Source organism: Zalophus californianus, chromosome 5 (assembly GCF_009762305.2).
Source record: "Zalophus californianus isolate mZalCal1 chromosome 5, mZalCal1.pri.v2, whole genome shotgun sequence".
Classification (NCBI taxonomy): domain Eukaryota; kingdom Metazoa; phylum Chordata; class Mammalia; order Carnivora; family Otariidae; genus Zalophus; species Zalophus californianus.
This window is the reverse complement of record NC_045599.1, coordinates 53668963-53692986: the sequence shown is the minus strand read 5'-3', so window position 1 is coordinate 53692986 and position 24024 is coordinate 53668963. Positions and strand designations below refer to the sequence as shown.

Here is a 24024-nt window from a genome sequence, read left to right as displayed (position 1 = left end):
AACTTTTGCCACTTTTGTATTTTATTGTGGAACTGAGTTGTTTTTTCTTTTACATCAAATATCCTCAATGGAAGAGGGGATATTGCACACAAATATCATAAAAGCACTACATATTACTTTCACTGAAAACTAATTTTCTACATTAGATATGACTGGATAGGATAGAAGTGATGCAGGATTATAAGACATAATACCATACACAGCTGCAGACTGACACAAACACCATTCAGAACAAGAGAGAGGAGTGGAGGTGCTTCTCAGCTGGGCTCAAGACCACTTCTTTCCAGGACCGGAAAGAGAAGGCTGCATGCAGCGCAGGTAAGCACAACTCAGGATGGCTGCACGGTGTTCTCGAAAGGGCAGCCCGGTCTTGATGCCTCATCTTGATGGCTCCTGCTTGGGGAGCTCCAAACGAGTGCAGAGAAGCTATTTATTTTTTTTCCCTTCCTTTTCAGTTTTTGATGCTGCCTTTTAAATTAATAAAGTCAGATTTTTTTTTTTAATAGTCAATAGTTTTAATACCAGGTGAGTAACCTAATTGCTTTCAAAGAAATGCTCATCCCTAGGCTGCTTTTGGTGTGTTGTTCAGTTGGTTAGAAGATAAAAGCTTACAGTTCCTTTCAAATGGAAATAAATCTTTTCTTCTAAATCTGAAGCACAAAAAAAAAAAAAATGTTATTAATCTAACTCACAATATCATTACCGAGCAAGAACCTCCTGTGACAGGTGACTAAAGAGAGGCAAGAAAAGCAATTTCAGAATTGTAGAGCAGCTCCTGAGAGCTGAAATTTGGTAATAGAAAGAAAATGGAAGGTGGTAGAATTTTCATTAGCAAATGATTGAATCTTATTAAATGAGTATTGAGAAGCTCCTAAACTGCATAAGCTATTGGAGACACTTAAAACATTCATATACACTGGGGAAACCATTCACTAGGATATGTAAGGTTTAAAAAAAAAAAATTTTTTTTTTTTGAACTCCATGGAAAATGGTGTTGGGGGGAAGGGGTCATTGTATCCAGTCCCACCACAAGACTGAGAAAGCATGCATGGGGGTTGGGTTTTGAGAAAGGGGATAGAATTCGTTAAAATTGAAAGTGGAGGATCATCTCTTAACATTTAGTCTCTGTAGAATTTTGCTTAAGAATACTACCAAAAGTTCGTGATCATGAGTGCCCTCTCGATGGAGTCTCGTCATTTAAACAGTGTAAATTCCTTTCACTCAAATATTCAATCTGTACAATTGGATTAAGTAATCAGTACGAATAAAGCTCCTAGAAGTCTGTGTCAGCCGCTAGCCCTCACCGTGAATGTACATGGTACATTGTGACGGCTGTTACTAAACTAACGGTGTACTTACGGCACTAGCAGAATTAGGTTAGTCACGCGGGTAGGAGAGGTGTCTGGAAGGACAGGAGCAACCTGCAACGCAAACGTGACCTTCCTGGTGTACTCAAGCCCTGCGGTCATCACTGAGAACGATGGGTGGAAAAAGGTACCGATACGTTGCGTAGGAAGAAGAGCCAGCTGACCACGGACAGCTTTTGTGTATTTTCCCACTAAATCCCGTAGCAAAGAAAAAGCAAAAAAGGAGTAGGGTAGAATGGCTGTAACTGAAGACTGGCTATAATTCTCCAAAACGTTGGTATTTTTTTAAAACGCAAAATAATGCACACATTAAATAAATTTAATTTGGGGAAACTGGAAAATAATTCCATCTTCTATCGAAGAAAAATCAAGCAGAGTCTGGATTTGGCAAGAAGGCGAAATCAGTTTCCCTTCCCATGTATTACACGGACCTAACCAACTCAACCAACCGGTAAACAGTTATCATGAGTATCTTGGGTGGTCTCATAAAATAAGTTGGAAGTAGGTAAGTTCATACTCAATAGAATCCATTTTTGTCACAATGCGTTTTCCACTTTGTGTGAATTCTTTGTACCCTTTAGCAATGTGTCATTCTTAAGGACTCTAAAGAAATGGGGTAATAAATAAAAGCATTTCTAGAGAAGCCTAAAAAAAATAGAATAATTTTTTAAAAAATTAAAACATTTGAAAAATGTAATTCACAGCATTAAGTAGACTGCATAGGTCCTCCGTGAAGGGACCCTGAAGAAGCATTGTTTAAACCCTCATAGTTAGCAGTGCAAAACATACACTTACCAGACAAAAATCAACTAAAATGTTAATTTTGAAATAAATAACTAACATATAAAATAAAATGAGGTCATTGTTCACTACTCCGTAGATCTTAAGAGTCTGCAGGAAACACAACGTGACAGAGCACAGCACAGTTGTCACTGAGAAGTTTGCCACATTTGAACACTGGGTGCATTGGTCTGCAACTTGAAACTTGACGTCAGTTTTAATCATGATCTGGCTTCCAGGTTCATAGTTCAATGACAACAATGATGGAAATGATCTCTGAACTCTACATGGATGAATCGTCGAAGATGGGAATTCATTTGCTCTCAATGAATTATTTCTTTTACCTTTTTTTCCAGAAAAGAAAATCCCAAAGCAAATTTTTGCTAGGGTTCTTTGAACTTGTCTTGGCTCTTTTACCTCATGGTTAAAGGTCTTGAAAGAAGGATGTAGAATACCACAGGGTGATACACTTGCAAAGGCCTGGGAAAGTAGCCTACCGTGCCATTCTGCCCCACTCTCAAATAACACATACTCAGATTTGTATGTTAGGGGAATCAAGGGGTGGGAGGTATCATCTATTCCTGGTAGTTATGGGTTTTAATAAATATTATTACTGCAACATCAGACTTCAATCTCACCAGAACTTCAAGAAACATTATTTTGTCTTATGAAAGACTTAAAAAAAAAAAAAGACTGTCACTTGAAATTTTCTTTGCATTTTCCTGTAAATGAAAACATTTGTTAAAAAGTTCATCTATGAAAAGTTCTCACATATCTAAAAACAAAAACAAAAAAACTCTTCTGTACACTTGTTCCCATAATTATGCTGAAAGTAATGGAAAATTTAAAAAGAAAAAAGAAAAAAAGCCAACGTAAGACAAAGGAAGGTAAATACTGTACACTTGCCGAGAACCTCTTCCACCATAAGATTCACTGTGTTCCCAGTTCTGATCATAGAAGCCATTTCGATCTTGGAACTTGCAGTAGTAGAGAAGCTTATGATCGGCTCAACTTGTTCGGCTGAGGGGCCACAGGTGCACTGAGGTGGTATTCAACACGCATGACTCAGCATCAAACCGCTGCACCAATCAGATCAGCTTCTAGGACCCCCTCCCACACGCGCACACACTTGCTCCTTTAACTGGAGTATCTATAATCCTACACGGATGTTTTATAAACTTGCGGTCTCATTAAAAAATAAGTGCATCAAGTATCTTTGTACATTCAAGTCACTTTCTAAGGCAAATTGTCTACCGTGTGTACTCCCAACCGCTTTGGTATTTGCTTGTTAATTGGGATGGACTTGGGTGTTTCCGCATGCAGGTGAAGTGACTCCGAGTGGACTAACTGGGTGGACAAATGCTGGGAGCATGCCTTAGATCAATCTACTCGTGTGTCTGAAGAGTCTGAGAGTTCGGAATGGGGTTCAAACCACTCGCTCATCCAGTCTGCGCTCACTACATCATGTCAGTGTGCAGCCTTCAAACTGAAGGAGCTTAATTAAGGCGTGAAAATCTCACATGCCCTCATAACAAGTTTTGTTCTTTTTGTTTCCTTCCAGCTAACTTGCTTTAGAAAATGAAGACCCTTTTTGATGACTCAGACTGACACAAATTGAAAACTTGGCCTATGTAGACTACAGAATACAGACTGCCTGAGAAAATGCAGCCCCTAAGTGCTGGTTATTCTCTCCTCCTTACCCCACCTTGCTCTGTCTCTTTCTCTCTGGGTATCTCACCAGCACTCTCTACCATTACCTCTCCTTCTCTTGCATTCTTTTCCTTTCTCATTCTCTCTCTCCTGTGTTCTCTCTCATTGTGCGCGTGCACTCTCTCTCTCTTTCTCTCTCTCTCTCTCTCTCTCTCTCTAAGACAAATGCCTCTACCTAGCAGAAGTCAGTTGGGTTTGCTAGTGCATGGTTTCCAAATGTTCAGCAGAGATGAACTGGGGTAGGTAATTTTGCAGTAACTTGAACCCTACTGTGGGAATACTGTTACTTCCCTTAGCAATCAGCAAAAACTAAGAAATATTAGTGACTTGCATCACCATGACACAGTATAGCATTTGGCAGGTAACAGTTCAGTGACTTATTTAGACGAATTGACTTTTTAGAAAAGGTGGTTTCAAATTGAAGAATTTCTGGAAATAAAGTTCAAATCCTGTGGTGTGGCTGGCCTTGGCTTTTACAGTTCAATCTTGCATGCAGGGAAGGATTCATCTTGCATAACCACTGTGCTGCTGCTTGCTAAAACCATGATGTTGAGGTCTTGTTGTTTCTCGTGGGTCTCTTGGTACCATTCCCTCATCACTTCTGAGTCATGAGTAGGGATCAGGGTTACCTGCAGGGAGACAGAAAGTAGCTGGTTAAGGGCAGAGCTAGAAATCTGATTAAAAAAATAAAGCAATAATAAGGTATGAATCAGACCATTAAAAGAAGAAGGGGAAAGAGGAAAATTTTCTATTTTTTCTCAAGAGATACAAAGGACTTTCCAATTTAATACATTTTCCAGAAATCAAAATAGAGCTGTAAAAAATTAAGTTTTTCTGAGAGAGTTAAAGACTGGAACCAAAAGCAGCTCATGACCAGTCAGTTAGTTCCTCTATATTCATCATCGAGTTTTCAAATACTCAGTGTTAAGAAGGGCTTCAGGTAAGGTGGGATTGCTTATATTTCCTTTCACAGACCTGGGCAATTTTGCATGAAAGATACTGGGTATTTAATCCAAGGAACTTTAGTTATCATTGCCGCTCAATTGTGTGTAGCTAATAATTGTATCCTGAGAACAAAGATTTGTTATCTTTGTGTCTGTGGCTGGGATGGTAGAGTGGGTGGGTGGCTGGCTGGCTGGCTGGGTGGGTACTAGTTTGTATGGTAAAAATTCCATCTAATATTCATTAGGAGGCTACTGGGTGTTTCTCATGAGATTTAATATGATTACCTAGCAAATAATTGTATTTATTGTTATGCAAACGCAGTTTACTAGGTGACTATGCAAAACCACAGGTAAACCTGAGATAAGCAAAGATCACCCCAAAATAAGAGAGGTGGTTCATAGCCAGTTACAATGTGATGTTTGTGAGCTGGGAGGGTCCTGCTGGGGACCATTTTCAGTAATGCTCCTCCTGTGGGATTTCACCTGGCCAGGTGATTTTCTAAATGGCCATATTCCTAGGTTTGGTCTATTTGTGAAACACAAAGGAGTAAAGACAATTTGAGTAGCCCTCACATGGAAATAGCATTTTGATTCTTGGTATATTAGAGGGAAGGTCAAGTAATATTGGGCCCATTTTGTAGACAAGTGAATTATGCCTAGGATGGTAAAGTGGCTTTCCTCCCAGACCGTGGTAGTGGTGGTACCAAGAATAATATTCTAGACTGTCTTCCGTGTGTGAAATCCACTTTGTCCTCAGGATATTTCATGTGGGAGAGACCCATGGGGCACCTTATGCAGATCCACAATCACAGTGGTGCCTCTTTAAACACGATTCCCTCCCTCGGCGTCTGGACATAGCTCCATGTGCAGTGCAGACACTGTCCTGGGGCTCTTACCTGCATGTTGCTGCCCCACTGGGCTTTCCCTTCCAACAAGGCATCCAGGACAGCCCGGCTGGGCTCCTCAGCAGCAGGGTCATTCCCACTCACCACGTAATAGGATGACCTCACTCTCTTGAAAAATTCGACATCAACATTCTTACTATTGCTGTGATTGGGGATATAGCACAGGTCCAAATACACAGGGGGGCCTGGAGGCACAGCTGAGGGCTTGGGAGGCTTGGTGGTTCCTGGTCCTTCGGTAAACAAACAAAGAGAAAAGCCAGGGTCACAGAAATGCGAAGAGACTCACTGGTCCGGTACTCCTTTCCTACTCATCCCCAAGAAGGTCCTGCAGGATATGCAAAGGGAGCATTTGGGCATTTCTCTCTCTCTCTCTTGTGAAGGGCAACTGGAGAAAGCATAACATGGTGGTTTACCATCTCAACAGGAGAAGCAAAGAATGGGATGATTCTCCTTTGTGGACAACCCCTTAGAAAGAAAGAGTTCCAAGGCCTTCCCAAAGGATGGAACTAGAGAGTAATACTCCTCCTAAAAGAGCTGCTAGTGTGCATCCTAAGTTGAAAAGTGATCTAAGAAACCGATTTTGAAAGTCAAAAGGAAGCCTCTGCATTTGGCAAACCACAATTAAGCAATGTTAGTAATTCACGTTATGATCTCATGTGACAGCAACTCTGCTCACAGCTGAATAGTATACCCCAACATCTGACTTAGTAAATGGTTCAGATTTTAACCTTCTATGATCTCCAAGGCCCCCAGAACTCAGCGTTGTTCATAAACTGATGAAACACTATATTCGGTCCTAGCACAGTACTCTGAAAAGTGAGACATGTCTCCCTCGGCAAGGCTGGCTACCAAACTTTGACAAGAAGGTTCAGCAAGACTAGGCTTTCTCTCGCCAGTCAAGACATACCAGACTGGGAAACACTGGCAGTCTAAATTAGAAAGCCCAGGCAAAGTCAAGATTCAGATTAACCCCAAACTTTCCTGGCACCTTCTCTGATGAGATGGCTTTCTGACTTGTTCTGGCTAGAAGGTTTAAACTTTCTGGAACATTAACAGAACTGGCATTCTAAGGCAGTGGTCCTTCAGCCTAGCTGTATAATTAGCATCACCTAGCAAGCCTAGTACTGATGCCCAGACCCCACACCCCAGAGTCTGGCTTCACTGGGCTGGGACAGGGCTTGGGCACCACCGTCTTTCAAAAGCATCCCAAATAATGCTAATGTGCGGTTGGTTTGAGACCACTGCTATAAAGTCATTTAAAATACCAGCTGGATCCTACATACTTAATCGTCTTCCCTTTCTCCATAGGATAGTTAAAGACTGTCAACCCAGAGTTAAACCACCAGTGAATTCCTTCGATTGTCCACTTTTACTTTTAGAAGGAGTGGGGGAGTGAAGACAATCAGCCAAACTGATATTTGGGTAAACTGACTCATTTTAATGAATAACCAGCCATTTTAATAAATCTGAGCTAAAAGCCCTCAAAATGTCCATACTTAGGTGTACCAAAGAATTCTGATAGCGTAAGTTTATTAACTACAGTTCTAACAATTAAAAATGTCCACAATTTTCCCTTGTGCGCTAAATCACTACCATCAACACTAAACGAACTGAGAGAACTGACAGGAATCAATCCAGGTTTTTTAAACAAAAATCAATAATGCAGTTGTGTTGTTTTAGAAATCTACTGGAAAAGCATCTTCAAAGTAAATTCAAATGAACTCATCTTTATTTATTACTTGGCCTTAAGAATATCTCTTTAAACGACGCACAAAAAATGTTTTAAAAACCCCATTGTGTGGGCTAGAGTGGCTATATCTGGCAAGTTTGGTAGTGAGTTTCAGTTGGTTTTTATCTGTTTGAAACGATGTCATGTTTTCTCCTAAGTGCAGGCCAGCTGCCAACTCTTTCAGACCAAGAGGTTAATTTCTGGTGGTTTTCCATTAGTTCTAAGCATGAACAAATCCAGTTTGTTTTCTGCATGCATGTACAAAGAGGAAATGTGATGAGAACTCGGGCTTGAAATTGATCCTCCATGCTGCTTAAAGTAAAGCTTGGCAGCTCTAAGTGATACTTCCTAAAATGCACAGAACTTGAGAGGCCCAAGTTTCATCTACCAGATTTTTCCCTAATAAACGAGGAAATGTTATTTAAATTACTTTTTGCTTTACACGTTTGGGTCAATTTATATTACTTTGTGAATTCAGGTCTGAAATCCCTGAATAACTACTTAAAGCAAATAAAATGTATTAATGCAAATCCCTATGATTGGTTTGAAGCAAAGAAATGAAGGTGGGCGATCAGAGACCTGTTCCATCAAAAACCCAGGTTATTGCTGGGTTTTTGGGAATTGAATAAGGGAATTGAATAAGGGAATTGGGACCAAAACAGAAATGATCAGAAGTCAGAGATACCTCCTTCTACCAACTGAATTTCAACTTGGAATAGAATCCTGACTCTCTGTTAGTGAGACCGTGGCAAAAGAGGGGGATAAGAAGAGCCTTCGATGTTTTTCTCTCAATTTGTACTGGGTACTGGTCAACTGAAATTATGATATTCATTGGCCAATAAGAAAGCAGAGCACTGCCTTTAATGTGCATGTCACTCTAGACTGGCGATTTTTTTTAATTCAAAATTTTTCTAATTTTTAATTTTAAATGTTATAACTTTAAATTTGAAAAATGTTATAATTTTACTTAAACATTTTTTCATAAAAGAATTGAATCTAAATCTTGGGCCTACACTGGTCACGCTAGGCTTGGCTTGGCACTCCAGTGCTCCCGAAGCCTTTGGGAGCTCCCGGCCTGTGTCACCTTAGCTCGATTCTGAGGCCAAGTGTGACTGAAGCCAATGCCAACACAGTCTTCCAGGGGAGCTTGAAACACACATCCCTAGTTCTCAAGATTTAGAACAAGGCTGTGGTTGCTGTGTGGCCGAAGGGAGCGAACCCAGGAGATCAGAGCTGGTGAACCAGAGCTGCTCTGGGCAATGTGCTGCACCACCCTCAAGCCTGCGGCCACACGGGACTAACACCCACACCTCTCGGCAGAAGAGACTAGTAAAAGGGAAGGGACTGTTGTATTCTCTCATCTTCCCAGTACCAAGCCACATGGACATTCAAAGGCTCCAGTCACAGTGGAACAGTTGTGACCTGTATCAGGGTGCCGGCACCTTCCACCTACCTGCAGCTGCCGTCTTTACCGATTTGGATGTGGAAGCGTTGGCGGCATTCTTGGTGTCCTTGTCTTTCTCTTCCCCACGTGCAGCTTTGACCTCAGGAGTGGTAGTGGTTTTTGTTGCTTTTTCCACAGATTCCTTCTTCTTAGGAGAAGCCACTCTGGACACCTTATCTGAGGATTCTTTCAAGCCCGCTGGTTTTGGTGAAGCTGCAGAGGGCTTCGACTTCCCATCACCCTTTTTGACAGGTGATGACGATTTGGTCTTTGTACCTGGCTTTTTGGTTTTGGTCTTCTCTTTCAGGTCTTTCTTCAGAGCTTTGCCCAGGTTCTGCTCAATGGCCAAGGCCTCCGGGTCCATCATGGACACGTCAGGGTGGCGTGGAGAAGGGCTGCGGTCCTGCATGGGAGCTGGAGGTGGGTCCATGTGTTTGTATGTGACGGTTTTGTCTGTGGGGATGGTTTCTGATTCATCTTCAGAGTCGATATTTGCATCAGCTGTGATGGAAGGGCACTCTTCGGTCTCCGGGGGGACATCAGAATCTGTCTGGGACGGAGCTGACTCGCTGACTGAGGTGGGAGGGGTTTCATCACATTGTCGCCCCTGTGGCTTTCCTCCTGGAGGTGGCGGGGCTCCCCCCGCTTGGGTAAGGGGCTTCTCAGATTCTTCAGTTGGCTCTTCGCTGGCAAACCACTCAAGAGGATTGGGATTAATGAAGGAGGGCGAAAGTTCCGTCTTGGGATGCTTGTATTCACAGGAGGACACAAGGCATAAGTCCACATCCTGGCGAGCCTCTGAGGGGGACTTCTTTTCTGCAGCGTAGCACTGGTCTGAAGTCTCATAGGAATACATAGATGCTTGGGGGGTTCTGGTAATTTTCTCTGCCGTCTCATAACAGTACGTGGAAGCATCAGGGGCTCGGGTAGCTGTTGTAGATGTCTCATAGGAGAAACTTCCGGACTCAGGGAAACTGGCAATTTTCTCAGTGGTCTTGTAAGAGTAGCTAGAATCCCCAAGTGTGTGGCCGCCATCTTCAGAGTCATCATAGCCATTGCTGATGTCATCCAGGAGCCTTCTAGACGTCTCAGTCTTTTCATAGCTGTAACCGCTCCCTTCAGGGGACCGCATCGTCTTCTCACTTGTCTCGTAGCTGTACTCCCCCTCTTCAGGGGTCCGGGTGGTCTTCTCAGCAATTTCATAGGCATAGCCACCATCTTCAGGGGTCTTGGTGGTTTTCTCAATGGTGTCATAAGAGTAGCTGCTGTCACACGGGGATTTTGTGGTTCTCTCTGTCTTCTCATAGTAATAGCCACTCACATCTGGGGGCTGGGTGGTTTTCTCATAAGACTCATAGTCGTAACCTTCTTCATCTGGGGACATGGTTGTTTTCTCAGGCTTTTGATAAGCATAGCTGAAGTCACCAGGCGTCTTCCCTCCACTGTCCTTCTCCACACCAGATGAGATCAAATCTCTGTTCAAGGCCAGCTGGTGTTGCATCGTATCAAATAACATCGAGGCACGGAAGCCATAGGGCTCTGCAGGTGCTGCATCCATCGATGGAGGGGAGGAAGCGTGGCAAACTGCTATGTCCTCTTTGACGGCCGAGGTAGAATCTGAAAAGCTAGGTGAATATAAAGGAGAGGACTCTCTTGGGGTGAGTGGAGAAATATCAGATTTTGGTGAGAGCTTCTCTCCTTCTAGACTTTGCACTTTTTCTGAGGTGAGTGAGGCATATAAGGATATATCTCTGGGAGGAACGACGTCAGATAGGGTGTCTTCTTGGAGAGGAGACGCTATCTGAGAGGGAGTATGTGCTGAAGAGGTGGATGGGGAGGCCTCAACCTGAGACACTGAGATGAGCTCAGAAAGATCATTATCTTGGGTGTAGGACGGCTCCTCCATTGGTGGTATCTTATGTGATAAACTAGAGTCCTGCATGTCAGAAGGACTGTAATCCACTTCAGTGGGCCCATTTTCAGTGATGTGAAGCATACTTGCACCCACCGTAGGGTGATCTGGAGACTGTCGACTAAAGTCCATAGCAAGGGAATGCTCAGGGGATTCTTGGCCAAATTCAATAGACATTGAGGACTGTTCTGATCTATGATCTTGGACTGGTGTCCTGGATTTGGCTGTTTTAGGGGAGAAATCTGGTGGAGAAATTGACATTGGTCTTGGACATTCTTCTTTAGATGGAGACATTTCTGTTTCCTGGAAAGTAGTAGGCGTTTGCACAACAGACACTGAAAGGGAATCATCTACTTCTGTGGAATGTGGGGAGCCAACTTCGGCGTGCAGAGAAGGAGACACGTCATCTGTTGTTGGCTCTGGAAATGAGCTTGTAGCCACGGAAGCTGTGGATACTGAGGCCACACCCTCCATATGAGAGTATGTGTCTTCTGCTACACCCTCATCAACAGGAGTAGCCGACTTGTCTGAGACAGTGCCTTCAGAAATGGACATCTTAGTGTCTTCCTTAAAAGATCCAAACTGACTGACATCTATTTGTGTAGGAGAAACATCTCCTCCTAACTTCCTCTCATCTAAAGCCAGTCCAGATTGAGAACTCATGGCTTCGACATCGTCAGTTTTCTTTTCTTGACCAAAGTCTTCCTTTATTGGTATAAAGTCTGTGCTCTTCCCTTCCTCTTTGTCTTGGAAAAGACCAGCAGAAGTTATGTCAGAAACTGGACTTATTTCGTCTGGAAAGCCGTGTCTTCCATTCTTTCCTTCAAAGGGGCTTTCAGCACCTCTATCAGCAGCCTTGTCGTCAGCACTTAGAAAACCTTCATATGCAGACTCGGATCCAATTAGGGGAGGGCTCCGTAAAGGAGACAAAACTTTTTCAATAGGAGATTCCGAGTCAGGCACAGGTTCATCCATGGGGCTTATGGAAGCCCTTTCATTCTCATCTTTGGCATCACTGAATTCAAAACTCACGGGAACTGCTGGTGGTTTTTCAATTACTTCTGTGGGGAGGTGACTAGATTTCTCTTCAGTGGGAGACTGGTAGTAAGGTGTGTGGCCAGCGCTGCCAGTTACAGACTGAGATGGAGACACGACTTCCAGGGTCTTATCCTCAGGACTAGCACAACGTTCTTCAACTACTTCTTGGGTCACCTCAGGAGACACTGGGGCTGCTTCTGCCTCTGCTGAGACTTGAATCTCATTGGGCGTCAGAGAAAAGTTCACACTGCGTTCACCCAGGGGGGTCTTTTCTATGGGTGATGGAGGAGATGGGCTCAGGGATGGGCTCTTGGGTGGACTAAGTTTTTCATCAGAAACTGCTGAGATGGTGTCTTTGATCGTCAGTGTGGCACTGGCTTTCAGGTCTTTCTCTTCGGAGCAGTAAGCATCACGCAGAGCAGATTTGCTAAATTTGTCTTCCTCCATGGATGACGGTGGTGAGATGGTGGAGGCTGACGCATTGTAGTCCTTCCCATCTGTGGCATCTGTTTTTGATCCATCAGATAATCCATTGAGTGACGTAACAGCAGGTTTGCAGTATTCCTGCGAATACAGTGTAGACTCGTATTTGGTGATGTTTACAAATTCTTGAGATGGGGACTCTGTCTCTTCATTGTTGATCTCATCACTCATCACATCGCGAGGAGTAGACATCTCATCCATTGGGGTGGGCTCGCTGGATATCTCAATGGTAGACTGAGTGTAGCCAGAGGTGGCAGTGAATTCTTCAGGCTGGTCTTCTCGATTCTCCTCATCAGAAGCGGTGGCCTCACTCTCTGAGCCTCCAGGTAAAGTCTCATCATGAATTGAAGATGCAGGTTCTCGGGCAGGAGACTGGGCTCCTGGTTGCTTGATGGCTGTGGTAAGGAATCCATACTGATCCTCGACACCGCTAGCCTCCGCAGCCTTGTCAACCACGGCCATCACGTAATCTTCAGCTTCAGCTTTTTCGGGCTCATATTCTTCCTCTCTGGCATCCTCGGCTCTGTCCTCTTCATCACCCTCCTCCTCAGATAGTTCAGCTTCTCCTTTCTCCACTGCCTCATCCATGTCTTCTTCTGCTCTGTCATCTCCACTGGCCAGAGACCCCCTCTTCTTGATATGCACATCTGCCTCAGCCTTGGCACTTTCCTCTTCCTCCACGAGGCTGTGCTTGGAGGTGCTCACACACACATTTTCTTCAACGTCCTCTTCCGGCTCCTCGGCCTCCTCAGTTTCTGCCTTCTCCTCATAGTCTCCAGTCTCTGAGGATTCTTCAAAACCGGCTCCTTCGTCTTCATATTTTTCAATGTCGTCCACTCCCTGCTTCTCGACTGGCTCCAGCTCCTCGGGCGTTTGTTCACATTCGCCCTCCCCTTCAGTGGTGGTGATTCCCTCATCGGGAGACTCAGCAGGACCTTTGATGACTTCTGTCTCTTTCTGGATGACATAGGCTTCGACTGGTTCTGTTTCCTTCAGTTTCTCCTCATCTTCGATCAGCTCCAGCTGAGGCTTCATGTCTTTTGCCACATCGACCTCTTCGGCTTTTAACTCTTCAAAGTCCTTGGTCAGATCCTCAGGGGATGACATAAGGGACCTCTCGGCCTCGAGTTCTTTGGCAGGGCCGGCGCTTGCTATTCCAGCTGCGGCCATCACAGCCGCGGCCGCGGCCACAGAGCCAATGGCTGCGGCCGCAGCCTCCGGTGTCTTGCCTTCCTTCTTAACGACTTTAATCTTCCCCTTCTCCTTTGGCTTCCCAGCAGCAACAGAATCTTTTTTAACTGCCTCTTCCTTCTTGGGTACTTTTGGTTTTAATGCAGCTGGTTTTTTGGCTTCAGATAGAGGAGTAGATGATTTCTTTGTGTCTTTAGGAAGTTTCTTAATTTCTTTTTTGGGTTCCTTTTCTTCCTTTTTAATTTCCTTCTTCTCTTCCTTCTTCACCTCCTTCTTGGCTTCCTTTAGTGGGGTTTCTTTCTTAACCTCTTTCTTGGGTTCTTTTTTCTCTTCTTTCTTGATTTCTTTTTTCACTTCCTTTTTCACCTCTTCCTTTTTGGGTTTTTCTTCCTTCTTGACAGGTGTTTTGTCCTCCTTTTTAGCCACTTCTTTCTTTGGCTTCTCCTTCTCCTCTTTCTTCTCTTCAGATTTTGCCTTTGTTTCCTTTTTCACTGTCTTCTCCTTGGCAACTTTGGGTTTGACATCTGTGGCAGGCTTTTCAGCCACCTCGGCTTTCACGGGAGTCAGCTCTTCTTTGCTGGGGACCTCCTTTTCGGTCACTAGAGGTTTGGTCTCTGTTTTTACGGGCTTGTCTTTTTTCACTGTCACCTTTTCTTTGCTTTCAACTTTGGGTGCCTTTTCCACATGATTAGCTTTTGCAACATCGGGGGTCTCTTCCTTAGACTCCTTTCGGACAGATTTGCTAGGAAGTGGCTTTGCGGCTGGCTTCAGACTTTCTCGGCTATCGGCTCTCTGTTTCAGTTTTACTTGTTTCACAGCTGGAGTCACCCCCTGGCCAGTTAGGTCCTTCTGGGTGGCCAGCGGCTGTTTCAGAAAGTCTAAATGTTTGAGCTTTTCCAGTCCTTCCAGGATATTGTATTGGGTGCTATTGCCAGGAAACAGGACCCGGATGATTTTCTCTGCAGGGTTTGCTGGATGCCACACGATCAAAGAGGAGACTGAAGTTAAGTAGGAAATTGGGATATCTATTTCTTGACCGTTAGGCAGGATTAGTTCAGCCTTGTCTTTGTTGGTGCCAGTCCACTGCTGCATGAAATACTGCATTTCCTTGCTGCTCTTGACTGGGTTAAGGACATACATCTCAAGTTTACCAACTCCCATTTTTTGGAAAAGAATGACAGGATCAATGGTATTGCCTACACTTCTGAAAAGAGGTTCTGGCTTCATGGACAATTTATTTAGGTACTGGAGAGTGAAACAAGCTTCTTCTATGCTTCTCTTCATCTTGATGTTTGGCTCTGGATTTTTCAGATTTTCAGGGACATTGAGAAATACAACTCCTAAGTCAGGGGAGATGAGGTTTTTCATCCAGTCACTATTTGTGGTGGAGCCCTGGGACTGTTCTTCCTCGAGCTCTGCAATTTTCCGCTGTAGCATGCTGTTTATTCCAGGCAAATTGTCATCCCCAATGTGGGTGAGTAGGATGGAGTCCACTCGGTCCAAGTGTCGGATGAGCTTCCAGAAGCAGGATTTCCTTTCTGATCCTCCGTTGATGAGCATATTGAATCCATTCACGGCAAACAATGCAGAATCGCCCCTCCCTCCTGGAAAAATGTAACAACAAGGCTTGGAGAGCTTTAGGAATCCGCCCGATGTGGGAGGTTCTAAGATATCAAAGGGAGATGGGACTTCCACTGATTCTGAGAGATACTCGGTAAACTCGGAAAGTCCTTCCATTTCTGGCAATATAGAAGCTGAGTTGAGTTTAATATTGATGAAGTCTTGGAGATTGTGTCTGTCGAGATTGGAGTTCTTCCAGTCCCCTTCTTCAGGACAGAACAGGGTTAAGCTGGCTTTGTTGGCAGGATGGGTGGTACTCAGTAATTCCCCAATCTAGGAGTTAAAAAAATAATAATAAAGGAAGAAAGAAAAGGTTTAAGTGACTGTCATCACTGATCCATCATCTCCATGCATTACAGGATCATTGGGTGCACAAAGGGCTGATTTCAGAGATGCTAGTTGGGTAAAGGCAGAAATATTTCCATTCTGGTGGGTGAACAGCCTCTGTCCCGACCCCTCCTACTACTCCGTTCTACCTCAGCCACCCCTCCCCACCATGAGCACCTCCCCTGGGACCCTCCAGCCTTTGTTCTTGCCCAGCAGGGGACCTCCAGACCTCTACTCCGGTTCTAGGCCCGGTGACCATCTGAATGATGAGTGCCTGTGCCACAGTAGTTATGAAGCACTTTGGATATCACCCCTGGGTGCCTGCTGTGCATGAATGCCCTTTACACAATCACAGAGGAAGCCTATGTGAGTCATTTCACCACTTACATAAAATGTTTTCCTTTACTCCACTGAGCTTGGCAAAAAGGCCTGACACACTAAAGGAGTTTAGATTTAGTGCTCCAGTTGTTGACTACTTTTAGAATTTGGTTAATACCAAAGAAAAAAGTTTGATGTGTTTTTCTTTCCCTTGGAGACAGGAAGTCCTAGATTGTATATCACTACAAAAAATTACTGGTTCCGGTATCTTTAAAACATGAGTGGCTCATCCAGTGGATTCTCTGCAAATACAAATACTCTGATTAAAGTCATGATGATTAAAGCAAATGGATAATTAATTATATGAGCAAGTGGCCAGATTTGTCCCCCATTGGCTCATGTTTAAATCCAAGGTGAGACATTCTATTTTCTCATAACTCCTGCTTTTCTCATGGCAACCTGGGTGTGAGTGGCTAAGATCAAATTTGGCTCCAAACTTTTTCAGTGCATAGGATGGGAATGCAGAAGAGCAAATCGTGACCAAAACAGAGACCAGTGTTTAATGAAAGTGCTGTTTTCTTTCTCACTCCAAATTATGGCCATATGTTTCATGGCCGGCTTAGTAAGCAGTGAGGGAGAATCGTGTCATCAACTCCAGTCTTCTATCAGTTGCAGCAAAGCTCATAAATCAGCCCAGAGTTTCAAGGGGAAAGAGCTCTGTGTCTTTGATGGTTAATGATGAAAGGGAAAGCAAAGACTTCACTTGGCCTAGGCATCCCTGAGCCTAGGGATGAACTCTCACCTTCCAGTATTAGAATGGTTTCCTCTGTCTCACACCAACCTCCTAGACACTGACATTCCGAGGTAACTGGTGTGTGTGGTGTAGATGGGTAATGTATAGATGGATTTTCCTACATTAGATTGTAGTAACATCTCCACTTTTGTTAAGTGTACTTATCCTACATTTTGTGTAAAGGGTCACAAAATAGCAAAATAATAAGTCTTTGACTTTGCCGTTTTCCTCAGACTTAACAATTTCCTATGAAAAGGAGAAGAATCAACCATTTTAGAAGGTAAGAAAACTGAAAAAGCACATCGGGGGCAGCCTCTGCTCAAATTGTCTGCTGACCAAAGCAAACATGAGCACCAAATAGGGTCTGTTGTCCAACAATTAGCATAGGCCCTCATCACCATTACTGTAGCACAATTAGGGCTCTCTCCATCCTCATTTTCACACCAAGTACATACACACTCTTCATGCTTTATAATACATTTTAGAGGAGAAATCTAGGAAAACGCAAAATGCTGAGTCTTTAATATAAGTGAAATTTCAAAATTAAGTTTAGTTCATTTCAATTTTTAAAATTCCACCCTGAGGGCTGTGGCAGCTAAGGGTATGAGCCAGCTGTGTGTAGAGGGGATTGAATCATCAAGTTCAAGGAGAAGGTTAAAAAAAAAGAAGAAGAAGAATTTCAGAAATACCTCCCTACTTTGCATCTTGTCACTTCCAGCTGGGAGGTTCCTATGAAATAAAGGAAATGTGACCCCAAAAGAAAGCTAGTTTGCACAGAATTTTGAGGAAGTCCAGGGTATTGAAAACCAGCAGAGAGCCCAGTGAATAGAAAACTATGGAGTACAAGGGAAAGCGGAGAAGAAGGTCAGCACCGCAGAGGTTTCTTTCAGAAAGGGAAAATCTGGTCTCTGCAGAAGCCACAGCATACTGAGCACGATGAGGCAGGAACGCAGAGAGCAGAGCTGCAGAGAGGCCTTCACGAAGGACAGAGGGAACAGGAGGCATGGCTGCCACAGTCCTGGAGCGACACAGTGGGAAAAAAAGCCCCTGCATCCCCAACCCCTCAGTTCCCCGGGGCCAGCTTCCAGACCTGCGCACCAACACACACGCTAGAGTGAGTGCCTCAGGCCAAAGACCAAGTCTGAAGAGCACCTACTCAGTCTGTGCTTATGCAACGCACAGGTGAGAGCAATGGGGAGGAGCCAGCCACATTGGCAGTGGCAAGGAAACTTGTGCGTACATCTCAGACTTGGAAACAGTCTTCCTCTAAAAGAGTTTGGAAATTATCCTCATAGTAAATGGTACTTAGTATAAACCATTGTAGTAAAAGTTCCTGAATAGGAGGAAACACACCCTCTGTATCTCTGTATCATTATGTGTTTCCCTAATACATCATCAGCTCCAGAAATGTTCATTAAACTTGGCCAATTCGATATGTACTGTCCTCCTGGAGTGGCTGCTTTGGAAGTGACCATGAGCCTGCAAATACTTCTCAAGCACACTGATTGCTACCCTTCCCTTGTTCTTAAGAATACAGATGAGAGACACGACTGGAAGAAATATTGCTTGGGGCAAAGATAGTCTTTTTTGTTAAAAATGTTAAAATTCTAATTAAATGCAGGCATACTGGAAGAGGAAGGAAAATATGGGAAATAATGACTTTACTGCAGATAATGAAATAAGATTTGACTTTCTAAACCACAGCTTGCTCTAACTAGATTTCCTTTTTTGATTAGGTTAGTTGCTTGACTGATGCAGAAATACAGTGGACAGTGTATCTCTGGGTTTTAGCAAGACGTTTAATAAGATCTCTGAACAGTGTGATAGCAGAATGAGGTGGATTCATAGCCAGTCATATAAATCCTGTTGCTTAGTATCATCCTGGATGGAGGTCTGTGATGGGATGCCTCAGGGCCCATTTATGTCCTGTGGAGCACTGACTTGGATAAAAATGGCAAAGAAATGCTTATCAAATCTGTTGGTGGCATGAAAATGGGAGGCAGAGCAAAACGTGGGATGGCAGAATTAAAATATTCACGAAAGCTCTTGACATTGGGATGATGATGGCTAAATCAACTCTTAACAGGATGGCATACTAAAGGGATAAATGTAAGGTCCAATAAACCAGTGGGATAAAGCAAAGGATTGGGAGATGTGGCTTAACAACAATATTCATGGAAAAGACTCAGGGATTTTAGTTGATGGGCAAATGGATTTATCATAAAGCTAAAGAAGCTCAAACTTCAAGGCTCCTCACTGGCATGGTCCCCTCCCTGAGCCCTGTACTTAACTGTGTACTGATAATTTTATTTTCTTTTTCTTAAAGGGAACCCCCAATTTTTGTAAATTATAGCACTCCTCAAAGCCTGCATCCCCTCTCCACTGACACTTAATTATGGATGTTGATGGTTAAAAGTTACTTTTAGACTTTCTTTATAGAAGATTGTATTAAAAACTACAGAAGTCAGGTTAGAAGTCCTAACCTGGTTAGTGACTCCTGGAGTATGGTATCCCATATGAGCCATGACATTTTAAAGAAACTAGACCAAAACCAAACAGACAAACTGAAATTGCTGGCTCCTTCTCCTTGGCCATAACCTCTAAATGCTAGACCTGAGCCCCTTGCTCTTCAATACACTTCTCTCTCTAGATACTTCATCGGCTTCCACATGTTTCCAGCCCAGCTCTTGGTTCCTTGAGCCCTTGACTCATGTATCTAATTGTCTGATAACACCGAAGCACTAAAACATGACGAAGACAGCTTCTCACTTTCTGCCATACCCATGTCATCCCTTTCCTGCCAACAGGTTTAAAGGAAAGTGACCAGAGAACATAAGGAACTTTTACTATCTTCTTTTATGAAGAACAGTGTGCAGAACTGAAAATAATCTGAAGGAAAAACACAACTGGCAGTGTTGGTGAAGGGTGTCTGAGATACCAAGTGAGAAAGGGAGCACATTCCTTCCTTAAAGATACAATGAGACAAAGAAGGAAAAACTTTCTAACAGAGAGACTGAAAACTGTCCCAGGAGATGTGATTTCACCATCCTCAGATTTCAGGAAGTAATGGGTTAGCCAGATGACTCTTCTATCTGTTAAGTTCTGGTTATGTAGTTGACCTCCAATGACTAAGACTCCCACAATCTAAAGCTCAAAATGTGTTGGTAATTGTACTTTTCAGTCCACTTATTTTTATCTATTTTTATTTAAAAAAATGCATCATTTTGTCTTTCCTAAATGGTGTTTCTGGTTTCCCTGGAGTGTCTAGGATATATCAAGGACTGGATAAAAGGAACAAAACTAAACACCAATGACCTTTAAGGTCCTTTTGTTACTGAGTCATTCTGTATTCAAACCCTTTTTCCAAGACCACAGTAGGCAATCATGGCTCTAAAAGGCTGGTGACCATTGGTCTAGTCCAGTGATTTCCAATCATGCAGGCTGAACTCGAGTAGCCTTGGAGGTAGGCAGATGACAAACTCTGGAGAAAGAGGGACAAAAGCCTTCATTCGTTTTGAAGTGGTAAAGATGGTACCCGCTGTGAGTGCACCCTGGGGCCCCTTCCTGCTGTGGGAAGCCAGGGCTATCTGCCTCAGGACCCAGCTGACATCACACCTTCTAAAAGTGGGGGCTTTAAACGCTAAGTGAAATGTTTCTTTTCCCTGTTTTTTATTCCCCCCAGTGGGTGGAGAGTGAAACACTGTTAAGTCACCTAGCCAGAGTTTTCGCAAAGCCTCCACGCAAGCCAAAAAAAGCTGGGAGGTTTATTTACAGCTCTTGCCAGCGATGACAGGTACAGAGACCTCTCTGTGAAGCCCAGGGCTAAGGAAGCTTAAATGCAGAAAGACAGATGGCCCTTTGCCACTCGGGAGGCTGAGAGGCCACCAACTCAGTAAGTTCTCAGGGCTTCAAATGGACATGGAGACTCCTCCTATGCACACATCCCTCAACCCCTCCATGTAGAAACCTGTGATCTGCCGTGGGCAGGCCCCAACCCGCCAAGCTGATAGCCCTGAATAGTCTAACTACTAAACAAATAAACAAAATGAAAGAGGCATGTTGTTTTGGAAAGGGAATTTTCTCAGCCAGGATAGATTCTCAAGCAGAAATAACCAAATTAGACTCTTCAATCTGATATTACCAAATACCACTAATGTCATATAATATTCAACACCTCACATGTATCATCAGTGAATAAGACATGTTCATTAGAAATAGTAATGACCCAAGTTCAATCCAGCTACTTTAACCATCTTTTTCTGGGGGGCATGGATGTGCTCCATTTTCCTACCTGCCGCTCTTTCTTGAGCCTTCTCTTTGTTGGGCTGTTCAAGCAGCCCAAGTTCAAACATCAGGACCAGGCATTAACAGTAAGAGCAATCAAATAATTAGACCAGGAAAAGTAAGTACAAATACTGAAAGAGAGCAGGGCAGTTCAATCCTACCAAAAGACCAAGACATCATTGGAGTACTCTTTCAGAAAAGAGGACACCTGGGTTTTCTTCTGGGCTCTGTCATTTCAAGTTTCTCCATTATTTTTGCCATCTCTAAAATACTGACTGTTCCAATCCCCCTCCACCTCCATCTCTGGCACATTAAGAATGGTTCAAGTTCATTATAGATGAGTGCCCCGAATTCTTTTGGTGATGAGTCGTAGAACTACAGTATGTTGGATCGTGCAGTTTTGCTTATTTCAGAGGAGGTATGACATTCCCTCCCCTTCTCCTAGCCCCATCCTATGCTTTCAAAGTGGAGCCTCAGGCTACAACCATAACCCAGCAGCTGTAAAGCTTAGCTATTTCCAGACAGGAGCCCACCTCTTGATCGGTGAAAATCTCTATGAAGTTCTGGAAGGAGAAAGAGCCGGACTGGAGAATGAGCTCTCCGGTATTTTCAAAGCATTGCCCGGTCAGCACGAGCAGCTTGTGTCGGGCAGCATCTGTGATCATCAAGCGCACCTGAAACAAAGCACAGGGAGCAGGACATGAGCCACGTGCAACACTGCCCGCCATCCCACTCGCAGGACAGGGCTGGCCCTGATAGGGCTTGACACCCATCACCAACCAAACTCATTCATTTCCCCCGGGGAGGTGGACAAAGCCAACAACTGTGGTCATCTGGTCAACTGGCCCATGAATGCCATCTTCCATGTTCGCGACGGCCCAACCAGTAGTGGTGATTGACCTTCTCCCCCTAGTTCCCTTGTCTTTGGCACAGCAGTCTCCACAGCTGTGTCTGCTAGCAACGCACCGTCTGTGAGACTTAAGGATGTCTCACAGGCTGAGTCACCAAGTACAGTCCAGCTCCCCTGACTGCTGCCTCAGGAAGCACAGGTTTCCAACGAGGGTCCCTAGTCAGCCCCTCCCTTACAGGACCCCTTTCCTTCCAAGCCATCCAGTAATCGCTCAGCTCCAAACGCCGTCTCCAGTGGGATCAGCAAGGTGCCTGACATTGAACAGAAACAAAAGGCTGCCCCAAATGGGAATCTTTTTCTTTTTTTTTCCAAGTGGGAATCTTTTAAATAGAATTGTAAATGGTTTGCACGAAAGAACTCTCTGTTCTTGAAGTGGCAGGAAGCCAGCCTGTCCTTCAGCAGAAACACTGCTCCAAGCACCAAGGTATTCGTTCTGAGCACAGTTTAGTTCACAAATTCACTGCCAGGCATCATGCTAGACACCAAGGGAGGGATACAAAAGTAAACAGGACATGATGCACGGCCCCCAAGAACCTCGAGTTCTAATCAAGGAAACACACATAAACCGAAATAATTGTTCCAGCCCCTTCTGCTCCACAAGCAAGCCTGGATTCCTTCAGGAAATTATTTTTCCTTTTCCATTTCAAGTTGTCTTTACTTCCTGATTCTGGTAATCACAGTGAGACTGCTAGCCCCCCATTTGCCTCAGCCTTGTGCCTTCATGGATTGTCAAAGAGGTCCTGCTGATCTGGGGCAGATGGAAGTGGAATCACAACAGGCTACACAATGACTGCCAAAAAGTGGAAGCGACCCAGTGTCCATCAACTGACGACTGGATAAACAAACTGTGGTGCATCCACACAATGGAATAGCATTCAGTCATAAAAAAGGAATGAAGTACTGATGCATGCTACAGGGTGGATGACTCTTGAAAACATCACGCTGAGTGAACTAAGCCAGACACAAAAACCACCTAGTGTATGATTCCATTATCCAAAATACTCAGAATAGGCAAATCCAGAGAGGCAAAAGGTAGATCAGAAGTTGCCAGCAACTAGGAAGAATGGGGAGCATTGGCTAACAGCTTGGGGTTTTTAAGGGGTGGTGGACATGTTTTGGAACAGAGAGTGATGATAGGCACACAACTTTGTGCATATACTAAAAACCAATGAATTACACACTTTAAAAGATGGATTTTATGGTATGTGAAATTGTATCTCAATTTTAGAAAGAGGCTCAAAGCATGCGCCGAGGAGATGTTGTAGATAATGAAGGCCCCCCAGGGACTGTGGCAACATTAATGTCCAAGAAGCACTCAGTCTCAAAGGTGCTAACCTGCAATAAAAGAAGAGGAAAACGGAGCTACAGCCATTCCTCCTGCCTGGGGGGCCAGGGATTCTTGGCTTCAGCCAAGCTCTTATCTAACTGAAGTCTCTGAAATACCCAGTTATTCTTTTTTGGCAACAATTTCAAATGACAGTAATAATAATATTAATGAGAACAACCAACATTTATATTTCAGTGGTTACACGCTATGTGCTGTTTTAAGCATTTGACACTTCGAATCACATTAGAAACACTGTTGTGATCTCCATGTCACAAAGGTAGAAACGGAGACAAAAAGACCATAAATAATTTGCCCCAGGCTACCAGCTAAAAAGCATCAGAATCCAGGGAGTCTGGGACCCAAGGCCATGCTCCTGATCGCCAGGCTAGCCTGCCTTTCAGTGGGGATTATAGGGGGTAAGCCAAATGGCTCTGAAGGGAGCTTGCCTCTATGCTACCATTTTTCTCCAAATTTGTGTCCTAAATGTCCTGGCCTAAGGGCTTGTAGTCTATTTCCCCTGCTACATCCCAGCCAGACACCACCCAGCAGCACACCCTCCATAAATACCCAAGATTTCAGATCCCCTTGCCTGTATAAGATATCAATCACAGTTCTGCGTAGCATCTTCCACTTTGTCCTTACCGGGAGGGGCAGTCTGGGGTGGCACTGAGGTAGAGAACCGGCCCCTGACTCGGGGTAAGGAGGTGTCCCCGGATCCAGAACTTCTCTCTCCGTGTCCTTCTCCTGCCCCACCGGGCCTGCCCCTGCCCTCCCAGTCACTGTGTGACACCGCGGGGCCAGACGCTTACCTCAGTGCTGACTGCTTCATCTGAGGGGTTGATCAGGACCACTGTTTCTAAAACGTCACTTCGATGATGAAGGATCTTTTGTCCTGCGGACACAAAAACACAGACAAAAAGGGAGACCTTTAGCTTTTCCCAA

The 24024-nt window shown here is 44.1% G+C and overlaps 1 protein-coding gene across 2 annotated transcripts in view; it reads right to left on the bottom strand.

The window, feature by feature from the left end:
• MAP1B (microtubule associated protein 1B) overlaps positions 1-24024 on the bottom strand; it is a 94541-nt gene continuing 70517 nt past the window's right edge. For both annotated transcript variants that reach the window (XM_027604696.2, XM_027604698.2), the window contains 5 exons: positions 23892-23974; positions 21379-21519; positions 8889-15396; positions 5698-5936; positions 1-4486 (listed from right to left, as the gene is read on the bottom strand). In XM_027604696.2, coding sequence (XP_027460497.1) covers positions 4331-4486; positions 5698-5936; positions 8889-15396; positions 21379-21519; positions 23892-23974 — 7127 coding nt within the window. In that variant the 3' untranslated portion in view covers positions 1-4330. The remainder of the gene's footprint in view (positions 4487-5697; positions 5937-8888; positions 15397-21378; positions 21520-23891; positions 23975-24024) is intronic.